The sequence below is a fragment of the Canis lupus genome, chromosome 2 (assembly GCF_011100685.1).
Source record: "Canis lupus familiaris isolate Mischka breed German Shepherd chromosome 2, alternate assembly UU_Cfam_GSD_1.0, whole genome shotgun sequence".
Taxonomy (NCBI): Eukaryota; Metazoa; Chordata; class Mammalia; order Carnivora; family Canidae; genus Canis; species Canis lupus.
In genome coordinates, this window is record NC_049223.1 from 72,357,839 (window position 1) to 72,375,788 (window position 17,950).

The window sequence follows — 17,950 nt, forward strand, 5'->3', positions numbered from 1 at the left end:
ACAGTATGGCTGGTCAATGACAGTCAGGATTAAAGCCCACATCTGCCTTACTCTAAAACCCTTGCTCTTGACCACCATGCCATGCGTCTCCTGTACCACCCCAGAGAGAGTCAGCACCCAGCCAAGAATTTGGGGCCAGAGCTGTACTCAGTCCTACCTGCCACGTAATACTGGGCTGCACCATCCGGAAGGGGCTTCTGCCGGTCACAGAAGGTGTGGACACCTGCTGAAGGGCTCTGCTTCATGCTCTTCCTGGTGGGAAGGCAAAGCATATAGATTATAACCCCTAGCACTACCCCTGGCTGGATCAGACCACAATCCCTAAAAGAAAACCTAAATGAGTATCTCTGAAAGGAGGTAACTTTCTTCCTTACCTCAGCAACCCCAAAGGTTCACCAACTAGATAGCCATGGCCACATACATTACAGTGCTTTACAAGTAGGTCCTGTCCATTGTCTTGGTCTTCATGACCACCCTATCATCCCCATTTTACAGATGATGAAGGTAGGGGTCAAGGTCCACTCCAGGTCATCTAGTGTGTGAGGAGCAGCAGTGGTTGCCCAAACCCACAAATGAAAGTAAAGCAGGCCAGACATCCCTGTGTCTGTCCCAGGAGTCAAGTGAAAACCCAAGCTAGCAGAGCAGGTCTGGGACTTATGTGGAGGTTCTGAGTATATTCTACGTTTGTTTTAAAAAAAAAAAAAAAGAATAAAAAAATTAAATTTTCTAAAAAAGAATTACAAGATTATAACTCTGTACAAATAGAGTAAAAGAACAGCAGAAAATATTATACACAGTGATTTCTTTCAGGTGGTGGACTACGGGTAGTTTCTTTATTATACTTCCCATATTTTCCAAAACAAGTATGGATTACATTTTTTTTTTTTAAATCACAAAATTTAAAAAACCTACCTCAAAAAGAAGAGGGCATGGCAACGAGGGAAAGGGGCAGCAGGTTCCCAGGGACTTGCCCAGGGGAGGCCGAACTATTCATACCTGTGGTTATGGATCATGCGAATGTCATAGAGCCTCACAAAGGGCCCACTGGCCCCTACTGCCAGGCAGTTGTTGTCCTGGGGGTTGACAGTGAGGCACTTGGCCTCCACCAGCTGGCCACAGTACTCTGTCAGGTCAATCAGCACTTCTGAGTGTTTGCTGTTCTCCCGAAGGTCATACTGGCTGTGAGAGAGGACAGTGTTAGGGGGTGGGGGTTGGGTCCTCCTGTGAGGCAAGGTAGAAGCTAATGCCTTGTTATATAAAGCAACTGAGAGTGGCTTTGACCTGTTCCTTAATAATAAGAATGGCAAAAACCATTCCTATTTCTTTTTCTTTTTAAAATATTTTATTTTTAAGTAATATCTACACCCAGTGTGGGGCTTGAACCCATTACCCTGATACCAAAGTTGCAAACTCCTCCAACTGAGCCAGCCAGATGCCCTGAAAAACCACTCCCACTTCTTGAGTGCTCACTGTAGGCCAGGCACCTGAAATAGGCTTCTCACACAATCTGTCTTATTCTTCATATAACTACTGAAGGTAAATATTACTGTACTGTTTTTTTTAACAGGTATCAGTGATATCGCTATTAAATACTATTACTCTTGATTAATAAGAGTGAGAAATTGCTTTGTGTCCAGTACTGTCCCTAAGTGTTGTGCATGGCTTATCTAATTAAATCCTTCCACCATCCCCAGGTACCATTAGAACACTGAGGCTGAAGGCAGGTAAAGAGCCTATCTGGGATGACACTGCCAGTAAGTGTGAAGCTGTGATAGTGCAGAGCTGGCGAGACAGCCTTTAACCACTTGGCTCTTCTCCTTAACTCTACTTTTAATCTAATTTCTTACAAGAAACAGAAGAAGTATAGAGGTGACAGAAAAAAGAATCTAGAGGTCACCTAAGAGTTATCTAGAAACAGTGCGCCAAGACAACTCTGAATCCCACTCAGGCGGTAAAGGTCATGCCAGACATCCCGGGCAGTAACACGCCCCTCAGTGCAGTTTGGGGGACTGTTGTGCTGTCAACAATGGCACAGAGAAAGAGGGGGGATGTCCCCTGTATGCTCACTCACCTCCTGCCTAGACATTGGCAATAATCTCTACCCTGTCCACCTTACCTTTCTAAGCTAATCTCACTAGATTACTTTTCCTAAAATACTGGTTTTGTTATATCACTCTCCTGCTCAAAAAACTGCAGATTCCCCAATACTTCTAGGATGAGTTTATTGTTAGTTTATTTTTACCAAACTCCTCAGTCTGTTTTCCAAGACCTGATTTCATACCAGTCTTATTCCTCAGTTTTCTGTGTCAATTACAACTATCCCCTATGTGGCCTATCTACCCCTGCCTTTATAAACTCTGCTTAAGTTGGGGAGGCCACTCTGCTTTTCCTTGCCCATGCAAATCCTGTCTATTCTGGAAGGCCCAGTGTATGCTCACATTCTACTAGGACACCTTCCCTGATTGTGCCTTTGCTTAAGTGCTTAGGCTCCAACTCAAATGCTTAGCTTCTACCTGCATCCCTGGCACACAGTAATTAGTTAAGGTCAACAAGAGTAACATGGAGTTGCATCTGTCATCACCAAGCGCTTTCTTTCTTCCAAGTACTATCCTAAGGTTTTCACAGGCATTATCTCTATTTTATTCTATTTTATTTTATTAATAAATTTATTTTTTATTGGTGTTCAATTTACCAACATACAGAATAACACCCAGTGCTCATCTGTCAAGTGCCCCCCCCAGTGCCCGTCACCCATTCACCCCCACCTCCTGCCTTCCTCCCCTTCCATCACCCCTAGTTCGCTTCCCAGAGTTAGGAGTCTTTATGTTCTGTCTCCCTTTCTGATATTTCCCACACATTTCTTCTCCCTTCCCTTATATTCCCTTTCGTTATTATTTATATTCCCCAAATGAATGAGAACATATAATGTTTGTCCTTCTCTGATTGACTTACTTCACTCAGCCATTATCTCAATTTTAATACTCAGGCCAGCAAGGGGGAGAATATAATTCCCATTATACATGAATAAACTAAGATTCAGGGGGTAAAGTGACTTGCCCCAAACACTGAGTGACAGAGGTAGGACTTGATCCCAGGTCTGTCTGACATCAGTGCCCTGCTTCTAACTGCTGTTTATGAATGATTTACATATCTCTCCACCATTGTAACAGGGAAGAGGGCATAAAGTCCTATAAGATCTAAAGGGAAGGGATCCCTGAGTGGCGCAGCGGTTTGGCGCCTGCCTTTGGCCCAGGGCGTGATCCTGGAGACCCGGGATCGAATCCCACATCAGGCTCCCGGTGCATGGAGCCTGCTTTTCCCTCTGCCTGTGTCTCTGCCTCTCTCTCTCTCTGTGACTATCATAAATAAATAAAAATTAAAAAAATTAAAAAAAAGATCTAAAGGGAAGCGTTAAAGCAGGTTGGGGAGATAAAAGTTCTAAGGTCACCTCTGAAGAAAGGAGTTAAAGGGCATTGAGACCATTTTAGGATGAAGGGAAGTAGAGGCAAAGGTGTGACAATCCAGGCCACTGCAAAGGGAGAAAGCCCACTTTACCATTTCTGGCTGGCTATCTCTCCCTTCTCACACATACGCTCACTGATCAACTATTCGAGAGAAGTGTCAAGCATCTTTATGTGGCAGGCACTGTGCTGGGTTCTAAGGACACAACCAGGGACAAGAGACAGATGGAGTGCTCTGACAGTTCACTGTTTGGTGAGTGATACAGACAAGAAGAAAACCAACAAGTAAATAAAATAAGAGAACTACGGATGGTAATTAGAGTGATAGAGGATATAATTAGGGTGCTGAGACAGAATAATGGAAGGGGGTCCTACTTCAGACAGGATAGTCAGAGAAGGTGCTTCTGAGGTGGTGATTCTTAAGGTGATCTCAGGGTGAGAAAATCAAACACTGAAAAAACTGAGGACAGAGGAAACCACATGGAGGGAAAGCAAGTGTGAAAGCCCGGAGGAAGCAGACTCTGTGCTGGTGAGAGCAGGCCGGCAGGCCTGGATATAGTGTAGGAGAGGGGAAGATGAGAGCAGGACAAGCAAATGTTCACAGACAAGTGCCCTGGGCAGACAAGTGAGGCTGGAACTCTGCTGAAGGGAAGGAACGAGGCCTGTAGAAGGAAGCAGCAGGGGCAGATGGGATAGGGGAGCCAACATGCAGTGGAACCAGGAAGGCACAGGCCCCGCTTCATCCCTCAGGCCCTTACCGGATAAGCCCATCCTCAGCAGCACTCCAGAATGTGTTGGGCCACATGGGCGCTGTGGCAATGCGTTTCACCCGGTTTGTGTGGTCTCCAAACATGTGGATTGTTTCCTTTACTGTCAGGTCGTGGACATGCACTTTGGAGTCGGCTGCCCCCGTGATCAAGATTCGGTCCCCAGCATGAGGCAGGAACTGCTCCAGAAAGATTGAAGAAGAGATTGGCAGGTAGTGGGGGTAGGGCTGGCCAGGAAAGAAGACTAGCCTGGATGTTAGCACTCTCTTTTCTTCATATCAGGTAAGAAAATGAGCCCATCTAAGACAGTCCACTAAGAAAACTGGATCTCAAGAATCAGCCCATAGGCCTACAAGTCAAAATTGGGGCATACACACCTTTACTTTGCTGGAGTAGTCCTGATATGCTAAACTGACTACCTAAGGAATCCCTTTCCTTTGATTCTTCCCCAGGTAAGAGCTGAGTGGATGCTAATCATGGCTGTTACCATTTACTAAGCATTTACCATGTGCTAGACACCTGGGCAGGTGCCATATCTTATTCATATTTAAAATAACCCCTTAAAATTGAGGTTCAGCACTAACACTGGGTTAACTCAAGTCTGTCTGATTCCCATATGCACACTACCTTATGAGGACTTTTTGATAAACTGAGGATTCTGTAATAAATTATCTTTAAAATGAAAAGGACTTCCAGTGTTTTAAGAAGGAAGTAGTATTTTAAGTTGGCTTCAAATATTTCTGGAGAATAATCTGGCAATAGGTAATAAAATAAAAACTGTTTCTATTTTTCGACCCCAAAGTTCCACTCCCAAGAAATAATTCTATTAGAAAAAAGGGACCTGTGCAGAAATGCTCAGTGGCCCTCCTCATAATAACAAATACTGGAAATGGCTCAAATGTTGGACTCTAGGGAAAGATTGAGCATCAGGAGACAACATCTCCATGTAGCTATTATAAAGAATGAGAACCCCGCCATTCAGATGAAGTTGAGAACAAAATATTCCAGATGACATGTGATAAGAACAAAACAGCCATAAGCATAGCTTTGAACAGTAATTTTACAAAAGTGTGCAGTTCTGTCACCTAGCTTTGAGAAGAAAAAATTTAGGTGTGGTGTTAGTTAACTTTTTCCTCTTTTTCTTGAGTTCAAAAAATTTAATTATCTTCTTTCTTAATTGAAAAGTTTCTTCCTACCCAAAATAAGGCTGAATGGGTGCTGGGGGTAGGGCATTATTCTGCACTTAAGGAGCTCAAGTCCTACTTAACTGTTCACAAAAGAACAACAATACACTCTTTCCACATACCATTCTCTAATGGATCACCAGGGCAAGGGATAGATGAAATAGATGGAATTTAATCATTTTCAGGGGCAACTAGTAGTCTTTAATCCTGTCTGGAGACAGCATATACCTCATGCACAACAGAAATGAACAGGTGAGCTCTTGAGGGCTAGAGCCACACTCATCACACACTGTAGTTGCCACCAGGGGGAGCTTGTGGGTTAAATAAAATTGTGTGTAGTGCTACTTACTATCTAGAGAGAAGAATCCTTTTCTACACTTGAATGGAAGAGGAGGCTGAGGGTCTGTGAATATAAGTGCCTTGCCCTAACTATTAGCGAGTATCAAGACCACTGTCAAATTCTGGTTTCCGAACTCAACATTTTGTGCTGTATGATGCCAAACTGATGGCACAGGTCCCTTTCCCAGATTCCACCCCCTGGATTCAAATTGAATCTAACACTTTTCAGGAGGCAGAAAACAGTCCCTGCTTGCCATGCAAGAGGTGAGTCAGCATTGTTCTCTCTCTAAAATTGCAGAAAATCATCTAGGATTGGTCCCTGGAACAGGAGGTGAAAATCAGAGCTTAGGAAGGAGGCAGGGTTTAGGGAGATACGTAGGTTCTCCGCTCTCAAATCTACCTTCTTCATGTATCTTGTAATTCTTCTTGATATTAATTAGGAAAATATTTCTTAGATTAGTGAGGCTTTCCAAAAGACAGCCTCATTCTCACATACATCCATTATAGAATTTCAGAGCTGGAAAGGTCCTTAAAGGTCGTTTCCTCCAACCTTATACCTGGCAGATAAAGTTCCCAGTGTGGAGAGTAACTCAGTGCTTGGACATTTCCTGCATTCTCAAAGGGTCCATTCTACCTTTTCCAAATTGCTCTAGCATTAGACAGTTCTCTCCTTCATCTGGTCCACATTTGCTCCTGTGGACTTGAGTCACTAATCTCACATCTGTTCTCTGGGACCAAAAGGCAGAAGTTTCATGTCACTTCCACTTACAAGGCTTCAGAGGTCTGAAGACACTTCTAAGTCCTATTCCCAATTCTCCTTCGCTCAACTTCCACCACCGAGTCGGTAGCCCAAATGTAGAATAGCTAAAAGCACCTGTGCCAGGTGCCTTTTTACAATCATCTCCTTGAGCTATAATATTAAGCCTATGGATTGCTGCTTCCCTTTTAAAATTAAATGATTTATTTACTCATTTATTCATGAATCTTGGGGTTTTTCCTAAGTTAACTTCCTATTTACAGATGAGTAAAGGGGCTTGCCTAGGTCACACAGCTTCTAAGAGGCAGAGAAGTCTTTCTGCTATCTAAGTTCATGCTTGGAACCATACCACATACCATCACCACTCAAATAAATGTAAATTCACCTAGAGCTGGCCTTGTGGCTCTATGTAAGGAAGCAGAACATGTAAAAGAGATGGGGTTCCAGGAATCATAGTCAGATGCTCAGATCACAAAGGTGTCTGTGACCCCAGGGGGAACATGGGACACCAATGGGCAAATACAACCATGTGCACAGCCTAGTCACACCTTGTACTTGCTCTGTGCCTTATCCTGCTCACCTTGACAGAGAAGATATTTGCTGTGTGTCCCGTGTGCATGGAGAGCAGCTTCTTGTGGTGCAGAGGGTCCCACACAATCGTGTGCTGGTCATCGGAACCAGAGGCAAGCAAACTGCAAGCATAATGAGGGGTTCTGACCTCTCAAGTTCCAAGGCTCCATTCCTTTACCCCACATTCCCTATTCATAGGGAATGAAGCCACATAGAGCACGACAAACAGGAGATATCACAGAATTCAAGGTTATCTTGTAAACATTACTTGAGTTTCTTCTATTTTGTCCTAAGGGTTTCTCATTATTCCTTAAGTGCCCTAGGTTATCAGAAAAGCAGGGTTTGGGCAGTTATCCAATTCATCATTCAACTCTGTGTTGATAATGATGGACTAAACTGAAGTATACAGAAAAGTGCATCAGTCTCTCTTCCTTAGTTCTACTGAGGAGGAGGAAAGTTTCCCCTCTCAGCCTCCTCACTCCCATCTCCAGAACCTTCTGAGGTGCACTAGTTCATACTCACTCTCCTTTTTCATTCCATTCCAGACAGTTGACACATCCTGAGTGACCCTGGGGGAATAAACGGAAAGGAACAAGAAGAGAGCCAGTTAGAGGTTCTTCTGGGGGAACACAACACCGAAAAGAACTAAACAGGCAAGCTGGCCTTTCCATCATCCATGTTTTCCTGGTGCATGTGAGTGACCAGATTTGAATTAAATTGCCTGGAATCTTACAATATATAACCTACTTTCATAATCACAATCTCACTTAATACTGAACCCCTGATGGGCAGCCCTGGTGGCTCAGCGGTTTAGCGCTACCTATAGCCTAGGAGTCCCACGTCAGGCTCCCTGTGTAGAGCCTGCTTCTCCCTCTGCCTGGGTCTCTGACTCTCTATCTCTCTGTGTCTCTCATGAATAAATAAATAAAATCTTAAAAAAAAATACTGAACCCCTGAGCCTTTTATTTAATATTTAAATTTATTTTTTATTTTTTTTTAGATTTTATTTAAATATTTATTTATTTATTTTTTTAAAAATTTATTTATTTATTTATGATAGAGGCAGAGACACAGGAGGAGGGAGAAGCAGGCTCCATGCCGGGAGCCCGATGCGGGACTCGATCCCGGGACTCCAGGATCGCGCCCTGGGCCAAAGGCAGGCGCCAAACCACTGAGCCACCCAGGGATCCCCGGATTTTATTTAAATTTTAAAAAAGATTTTACTTGTGGGCAGCCCCAGTGGCTCAGCGGTTTAGCGCCACCTTTGGCCCGGGGTGTGATCCTGGAGACCTGGGACCGAGTCCCACATCAGGCTATCTGCATGGAGCTTGTTTCTCCCTCTGCCTGTGTCTCTGCCCCGCCCCCCTCTCTCTGAGTCTGTCATGAATAAATAAAATCTTTTAAAAAAAAGATTTTACTTGTTTATTTGAGAGAGAAAGAGAGAGAGCTAGAGAGAGAGCACAAAGCAGGGGAGTGGCAGAGGAAGAAGGAGAAGCAGCCTCCCCACTGAGCAGGGAGCCCTTTTCAAGGCTCCATTCCAGGACCCTGAGATCATGACCTGAGCCGAAAGCTGACGCTTAGCCTACTGAGCCACCCAGGTGCCTTTTATTATTATTATTATTTTTATTTTTCCAGGTGCCTTTTAAAGGACAGGTTTTATCGATCCTATTTTGCAGAAATGTAAACTGAAGTTCAGATTAAAGTAAGCAGTGGGAATGAGATCCAAACAAATTTTGGCTCTACCACTAAAAGTGACATGTCCCCTTCCAGGGACATCCCCTCAGCCACAGAAAATTTGCCCAGAGGAGTATGTGACCCAAAGGCAGTCAATTAACTAGGAGGCTGATTGATCTTTCATCCATTTGCCATATGTTTAATTTGTCAAGCACCCACTGCATATCAGGTACTGTTTAGACACTGGGGATACAGCACTGTACAAAACAAAGTCCCTGATCTTCTGGAGCTTACTACAAGTAGATGAAACCTGATATAGAAAGATTAATTGGGACAGTCTTGAGATTAGAGGTCTGAATTGAGAAACATGGAGAGAGTGAGGCAGTTACCAATACACTGAAGGTGAGAGCATGCATGGAGAGAAATCATGGCAAAGCTAGAGCAATGAGGAAACAGAACCCATGAAAAGCAGAAGGTATAAATTGGCAGAAATGAGTCTTACATGGGAGAAGGAAGGAGCAAGTCACTAGGCATTCCTACATACTATTTTCTGTTCTCTCACTCTCCTTTACTCTTAAATGGTACCTAGATGTTCATTTATTTATCTCCCTGTTTCAAATTAGACCATGGGTTTTAGCAAGTGTAAATCCACTCTCCTTGTCATACTGATAGGTTTAGGAACTTAGGTCTTAGTCAAATTGGACATGGCATTCACTTGGGCACAGGGATTGGCTCAGAAGTAACCCTGTGACCCCAATCAGATGCCAGGGCCACAGCGGCTGGGATGCTTCTGGAAAAGGAATTTCCTCATTCTTAGAAGACAGTCTATGAAAGAGATGCCTTTCTTCTTTTGAATGCTGAGTGTATTGATGTGACATCTGGAATTGCCACCACAAGGGAAGCCAGCCTGAGAGTGAAGTCAACACACAGAGGATAATCCAGCCAAAGGGAATCATACAAATATGGAGCAAGAGTGACCAGAGTAACCAATACTGATGCCTACTCTACTTCTGGACTTCTAGTTAAGTGAGGCAGTCAATTCATTATTGTTTGAGGTCATTTGATTCAGGCTGCGACTTGTGGCCCAAAGTGTGCTGATAGCTCCAACTCACTCTTCAGGTCTCAGTTTATGGGTACTTCCTTTAAGATGCCTTTCCTGTCCCGTAAATTTGGGAGGGAGGAACACCCTTCCTTGTGGACTCCTATTGTCACACTGTATTATGGCTCTGTGTTGACATGGTTGTTTGCTTCACCAGACTGAGCCCAGAGAAAGCAAACTTTGTGTCTTATATTCATTGCATCCCCAAGGCCAGATACAGAGCCTGGCACATATCCATTGCCTGAATGAACAAACAAGACCAATGGGATTAGTGGGAAGGATTGAGCAATATGAACAAATCTAATTCCCCAACTATCTGGTTAGAAATGCTTTTCTTCTGCCTTCTCCTTCCCTTTTACCCTTTGTTCTATAAAGATTCTCATTGGGGTTGAACCACATTTCTTTCCAGGTTCTGCACTTATGTGCATTCACTCTGTTCAGACTTATCAGATCACTTGGTGACCTGAGCCTCTCTCACATTCTCATCATACTTGGTTGAAACCTCCATGCATGGCTCTGGTCACTCTTTTTAGGTCAGAATCATTTCTGTCCTCAGCCATTTCATTTTCCCACTAGGATGTAAATGATGTGCCGGGGGTGGGGGGCAGGGTGTCACATCTATAGCTTGCAATGTTCTGGAGTACTAAAAGCCTTGAGTGATTGCCATCCACTTAGGGTTTCCACAGGGCTAAGTACTTGTGATAGGCAGAAAAATGGCCCCCAGGTGTCTATGTTCTGATTCTCTGGAACCTATGAATATGTTATGTTTGGTGGCAAAGGGGACTTTGCAGATGTGATTAAGGTTAAGGTCTCTGAAATGGGGAGAGCATTCTAGATTATTCAGGTGGTCCCAATATGATCATGAGTCCTTAAAATCAGAGAACGCTTCCTAGCTGCAGAGAACTAGAGATATGTAGTTATAAAAAGGACTTGTCCTGTTATTCTAGCTTTGAAGATAGAAGAAGGGGCTTATGGGCCAAAAAATGCAACAGCTTCTAGAAGTTGGGAATTGCAAAGGAACAGATTCTACCCTATAGCCTCCAGGAGGAACACAGCCCTGTCAAGACCTTGCTCTTAGCCTTGTGAGACCTGGAGCAGACTTCTGATCTATAGAACTGTGAGATAATAAATTTGTATTGTTTCAAGCCACTAAGTTTGTGGTAACTTGTTATGACAGCAACAGGACACTAATATAGCACTCTACATCTATTATCCTATTTAAGAAACAGGTTATCACTACTCATTTCACAGGTAAGAAAAACTGCTCAGAGAGGATAGCTAACCTACTGTGATACTGTAATTTATAATAAGAAATACATATTTGGTCTTGTTCCCCATTTCTGAATCCCTAAAGCCCTTAAAATTTCCTTAAGTGTTAACAGTGAAAAAGATGTCTTGATATTCATAACAAGTCCCTCCCAAATACATCTAAGTTGTGTTAATGAAGTGATTTTTGGAAAGTACCTAAGGATGGGGTCTGGCTGCCAGAGGAACCAGTTAGAATTTGCCAGAGGCGAGTTAGAATTTTCAGGCCCACTCTGCAGAGAGGCAACTGGAGGCTGAACAGATCACCAACGGTCAATGATTTAATCAATCATGCCCACGTAATGAAGCCTTCACAAAAACTCAAAAGAACAGGGTTCAGGGGATTCCTGGATGGCTCAGCGGTTTAGCGCCTGCCTTCGGCCCAGGGCATGATCCTAGAGTCCCGGGATCAAGTCCCATGTTGGGCTCTCTGCATGGAGCCTGCTTCTCCCTCTGCCTGTGTCTCTGCTTCTCTCTGTCTCTGTCTCAAATAAATAAATAAATAAATAAATAAATAAATAAATAAATATCTTAAAAAAAAAAAAAACAGGGTTCAGAGAGTTTATGGGTTAATAAACATGTGGAGGTTTGGGGGAGAGTGGCACATTCCAAGAGGGCATGGAAGCTCTGCGCCCCTTCCTACATATCTTCTCCCAGGCATCTCTTCTATCTGGCTGTTTCTGAGTTGTATCTGTTTAGAATAAATGGGTAATATAGAAGTAAAATGTTTCTGAGTTCTGTGAGCCACTCTAGCAAATTAATCAAATTCAAGGAGGAGGTTATTGGAACCTCCAGTCTATAGACAGTTTTTCAGAAGCACATGTGATAACCTGAACTTGGATTGGCATCTGAGGGGGGGTGGTGCAGGGGGCAGCAGGGCAGTCTTATTGGACTAAGCCCTTAACCAGTGCAATCTCACTTACCTTCCAAATTATGATCTCTTAGTTCCTGTTTAACTTTGTTAAATATTGATTGTAATTACTATTTATTATAAGTTTCTATAATTTGCTAGGTAGTGTGGTCTATGGGAGGAGGATGAGGCAAGAAGTGTTTTATCCTGACACTGCTCAGAATTTTAGGTACATAATGATGATTAAAAAGCAAAAGGTTTAGTGGGTTTTCTTACTGCTTTCAAATTCTTTACACACTATGTACCCCTTTAGCCTGCACTACAGCCCCCACCTTGGTATGCCACTAATAGAAAGAATGCTAGATATTAATATACATGATTTAATTATCACTCCCTTTTTTTTTTTTTTTTTTTTTTTTATGATAGTCACAGAGAGAGAGAGAGGCAGAGACACAGGCAGAGGGAGAAGCAGGCTCCATGCACTGGGAGCCCGACATGGGATTCAATCCCGGGTCTCCAGGATCACGCCCTGGGCCAAAGGCAGGCGCCAAACCGCTGCGCCACCCAGGCATCCCTATCACTCCCTTTTCACAGGTAAGACCAAGTCTTAGAGATATGAAATAATTTACCCAGGGTCGCACAAATTATTACTACTACACAAATTATTATTATTACTCTTGCACAAATTCTTTCCAGGTTACCCTATAGGCTACCCTATAGCCTCCAGGAGGAACACAGCCCTGTCAAGACCTTGCTCTTAGCCTTGTGAGACCTGGAGCAGACTTCTTTTTTTTTTTTTTTTTAATTTTTTTATTTATTTATTTATGATAGGCACACAGTGAGAGAGAGAGAGGCAGAGACACAGGCAGAGGGAGAAGCAGGCTCCATGCACCGGGAGCCCGATGTGGGATTTGATCCCGGGTCTCCAGGATCGCGCCCTGGGCCAAAGGCAGGCGCCAAACCGCTGCGCCACCCAGGGATCCCTTTTTTTTTTTTTTTTTTTTTTTTTTTTTTTAAATTTTTTGGAGCAGACTTCTGATCTATAGAACTGTGAGATAATAAATTTGTTTTTTTTTTTTTTTTTTTTTTTTTTTATTGGTGTTCAATTTACTAACATACAGAATAACACCCAGTGCCCGTCACCCATTCACTCCCACCCCCCGCCCTCCTCCCCTTCTACCACCCCTAGTTCGTTTCCCAGAGTTAGCAATGGAATATTACTCAGCTATTAGAAATGACAAATACCCACCATTTGCTTCAACGTGGATGGAACTGGAGGGTATTATGCTGAGTGAAGTAAGTCAGTCGGAGAAGGACAAACATTATATGTTCTCATTCATTTGGGGAATATAAATAATAGTGAAAGGGAAAACAAGGGAAGGGAGAAGAAATGTGTGAGATAATAAATTTGTATTGTTTGATATCAGAGCCCAGATGGGAACTCAGGTCAGAATAACACCAAAGTATTTCTCTGATTATGCTGGACTATCTCAGCTGCCATGCTTATTACTGTCTGTATTAAAAAGAGATCTCATTGCTACCATCACCTTAAAGACTGTTTGGTAGTGTCAAGTAAAGTTAAACTTATATCTACCCTATGACCCAGAAATTCTATTCCTAGGTAATTACTTGAAAGAAATTAAAACATTTTCCCACACAAAGATAGACATCTATGGAATATCTGTAGATGCTTTATTTCTGAAAGCTCCAGTAGCACCTGGCTGGCTCAGCTGGAGGAGCATGTGATTCTTGATCTCGGAGTTGTGAGGTAGAGCCCCATGCTGGGTATAGAGATTATTTAAAATCTTTAAAAAATGAAAAATAAATAAAAGCTCCAAACTGGAAAGAAACCAAATAGTAATCAACAGGAAAAAGAATAAATAAAATATAGTCTATCCACATGGTAGAATACTACTCAGCAATGAAAAGGAGGAACAGACTATAGATATATGCAACAACATGGATGAAACTCAAAAAACACTATGCTAAGCAAGAGAAGCCACGCACACACAAAAATGTACCATTTAATTCTATTTACATTAGATAAAGAACAGGCAAAACTACTCTTTAGAGACAAAAGCTAGAAAGTGGCTGCTCTGAGGTAGGAGGGTTGACTGGAAAGGGCACCATGAGAACTTTCTATGGTGATGGAAGTACTTTCTAATTTATTGCAGATGGCAGTTATACAAGTGTCAAAACTCATCTAACTCAATACTTGAGACCTATGCACTTTATTTTGTGTAAATTATACCTCAATAAAGAGAGAAAAAGGTAATAATAGCAATAGTGATAACATATCAGCTGAAATATACTATTTCACCATGTACCAGGGACAGTACTATGCCCTTCAAATATACTTTTATTTTTATTTTTTAAAGATTTTATTTATTTGAGAGGGAGAGTGCAAGAGAGAGTACAAGCAGAAGGGGAGGGGCAAAGAGAGAGGGAGAGGGATGAGCAGGCTCTCCGCTGAGCAAGGAGCCTGACATGGGGATCCATCCCAGGACCCTGATATCATGACCTGAGCCAAAGGCAGAAGTTTAACCAACTGAGCCACCTTGGTGCCCCACATATAAGCTTTTAGTTAATCTTTATAACTGTCTTATGATGGAAACAGTACTATTTTCATTTTTCAGGTGAGGAAAAAGTTAATACCATATATTAAATTTTTAAATTTTGAGCTGTCTCTCCTAAAAACTTAAATGTTTGCTATGCGCCCACCAGTATTGGATGGGCTCAGAGAGACATGACTGAGTCAGACACATCTTCTATCCTCATAGAGCTGATGAGGTTTTCTCTTCCTCTTCTCCAAACATGTAACATTAGCCTTTGCCCATGTTGTTATAATCTCCTCAAAAGCATCACTTCAAATGGCTACAGAATATTCCTCCAGGGCAGCCCTGATGGCCCAGCGGTTTGGCGCTGCCTTCAGCCCGGGGTATGATCCTGGAGACCCAGGATCGAGTCCCAGGTCAGTCTTCCTGCATGGAGGCTGCTTCTCCTTCTGCCTGTGACTCTGCCTCTCTCTCTCTCTCTGTCTGACATGAATAAATAAAATCTTTAAAAAAAAAGAATATTCCTCCAAAGGTTAAACCATATCCACCTCTACCTTAGTGTTATACACATAAGTTAGTTGCAAATTTGGCGAGATGATTTATTTTAAAATTCTAGTGGGAAAAGAACATTTACAGGTGACTGGCCAGTTCTGACTAAGTATAATGTCATGTTTTGGGGGGCTTTTTGCTCTTTTTATTTTATGGCACTTGACCGGAAACATATAAAATCTGTGTTTTTTAAAAAAGATTTATTTATTGAGAGAGGCGGGGAAGGGGGAGGGGCAGAGGGAAAGGAAAAGAGAGAGAACCTCTGGAAGACTCCCTGATGAGCACGGAGCCAGACACAGGGCTCAATATCACAACCCTGAGATCCTGACCTGAGCCGAAACCAAGAGTCAGATGTTCAACTGATTAAGCCACCCAGGGACCCCTAGAAATCTGTGTTGCAATGCTAGATATCACCTGTGCTATTTAGGAGCATGATGAGCAGTCATGGTGTGGAAAACTGTATTAAAATGGGAAACATTGTTAATAAATACAAGTTAGTGAGGGTGCCTAACCTGATTTCAGCTCAGGTCATGATTTCAAGATCATGATATCAAGCCCCACATGGGGCTCCACATTCAGTGTGCAGTCTGCTTCTCCCTTTCCCTCTGCTCCTCCCCCCACTTATATGTATGCATTCTCTCTCTTCTCTCAAATAAATAAATAAGCAAAATCTTTGAAAATAAATAAGTACAAGTTAGTAGGCAGCAATCTATCAAAATGTGGGAATCCAAAGGGAGAAAAGAAAAGTCACTCTAGTCATTCACTTCTAGAGGAAAAAAAAAATGGGACCCATTGTATAAGGGAATAATAATAATAAAAAAAAGAGAAGCAAAGAGCTAATAAGTCTACAAATCAGTGTGTATCCTGGTATAACCAAAAGGATTAGAGAGCCTTTTGTCCAGACTTATTTTGTTTATTTATTTTTAAAAAGATTTTATTTATTTATTTATGAGAGACACAGAAAGAGACAGGCAGAGACATAGGGAGAGGGAGAAGCAGGATCCATGCAGGGAGCCCAATGTGGGACTCGATCCCGGGACTCTAGGATCATGCCCTGAACCCAAAGGCAGATGCTCAATCGCTGAGCCACCTAGGCGTCCCAAGTTTATTTATTTATTTTTTAAATAAGCTGAGGCTAGTTAGTGAGAATCAGAATTGTAAAGTGAAAGTCGTCTGGGTTCAACTTTGGCTTGGCCTCTTCCAAGCTGTATGGGTGGTCACTTAAGATTCCCAGAATCTCAGATTTTTCATTTAGAAATGGGGGTGATGATAATGTAAACCTGACAAGATCACCGTGAAGAGCAGATGATGTAATATATGCAAGCACATTTTGGTAAACACTGGTCCCCACCCCTGGAACTAGTCCTCAGGTATAATCTCTCATATACTTGGTATAGTCACATAGCTAGGATACTCACAAAAGATACAGATCTTGAACAACTGGATTCCTTATTTACTTACTTTTCCAAAAGAGTTATTTTCTACAGCTATTAAATTGCTATCCTAAGCTACGATCAAACAGAAAATTCATTTATTCAGTACCCATTATGTATAAAGTACTGGGAGAAAAGGGAATAAATACTGGATAAACAAAAAACAGGCCCATGTCCATGGCAACATGAGAAAAGCTCTACCATAATAAAGGAGAGAGATACCCAAAAAACCTAGAAAAAGATAGGAACATTTGGCTTTAGGAACAAGCTTAAAGGATCTTTGAGGACACTGGCTTGCATATTCACATGCAAAAGAATGATGTTGGGCCCCTATATCACATCATATACAAAATTAACTCAAAGTGGATCAAGGACCTACACATAAGATCTGAAAAAGTATTGAAACCTCGTGCCTTGGGTGGCTCAGTTGGTTAAGCAGCTACCTTCAGTTCAGGTCCTGATCCCTGGCTCTAGGATCAAGCCCAATGGGAGGGGCTCCCTGCTCAGCAGTGGGTCTGCTTCTCACTCTCCCTCTGCTTCTGCCTCTCCCCTTACCGGTGCTCTCTGTCAAATAAATAAATAAAATCTTTTTTTAAAGATTTTATTTATTTATTCATGACACACACAGAGAGAGAGAGAGAGAAAGAGAGGCAGAGACACAGGCAGAGAGAGAAGCAGGCTCCCTGCGGGGAGCCCAATGTGAGACTCGATCCCAGGACTCCAGGATCACACCCTAAGCCGAAGGCAGATGCTCAGCCACTGAGCCACCCAGGCATCCCTAATAAATAAAATCTTAAAAAAAAAAAAAGTATGAAACTCTCAGAAGGAAACATGGATATAAATCTTTGTGACCTTGGATTAGGTAATGGTTTCTTTTTTCCCCCTTTTTTGGTGGTAGGGCTATAATTGATGACTAGTGATTTCTTAAACATGATACCAAAAACACAAGTGATAAAAGTAAAAAAACAATTTGGGCTTCATTAAAATTAAAAACTTTTGTGTGTCAAAGGTGATATCAAAAAAGTGAAAAGACAACCCCAAAAATGGCAGAAAACCATTTAAAATCACATATACAATGAGGGTCTAGTACCCAGGATATATAAAGAATTTTTACAGCTCAACAATAAAAAGACAAAAAACTCAATTAAAAAATGGGCAAAAGGGGCAGCCCCGGTGGCGCAGCGGTTTAGCGCCACCTGCAGCCCAGGGCGTGATCCTGGAGACCTGGAATCGAGTCCCACGTTGGGCTCCCTGCATGGAGCCTGCTTCTACCTCTGCCTGTGTCTCTGCCTCCCTCTCTCGCTCTGTATCTCTCATGGGTAAATAAAATATAATCTTTAAAAAAAATAAAATAAAATAAAAAATGGGCAAAGGAAGAGTGCCTGGGTGGCTCAGTTGGTTAAGTGT

At 42.4% G+C, this 17,950-nt stretch overlaps 1 protein-coding gene across 4 annotated transcripts in view; it reads right to left on the minus strand.

Moving 5' to 3' along the window:
* Positions 1-17,950, minus strand: part of WDTC1 (WD and tetratricopeptide repeats 1) — a 63,315-nt gene that overhangs the window by 13,371 nt on the left and 31,994 nt on the right. For all 4 annotated transcript variants that reach the window (XM_038531419.1, XM_038531421.1, XM_038531418.1 and 1 more), the window contains exons 4-8: positions 7,601-7,647; positions 7,089-7,200; positions 4,220-4,407; positions 997-1,179; positions 158-252 (exon numbers count right to left, since the gene is read on the minus strand). In XM_038531419.1, coding sequence (XP_038387347.1) covers positions 158-252; positions 997-1,179; positions 4,220-4,407; positions 7,089-7,200; positions 7,601-7,647 — 625 coding nt within the window. The remainder of the gene's footprint in view (positions 1-157; positions 253-996; positions 1,180-4,219; positions 4,408-7,088; positions 7,201-7,600; positions 7,648-17,950) is intronic.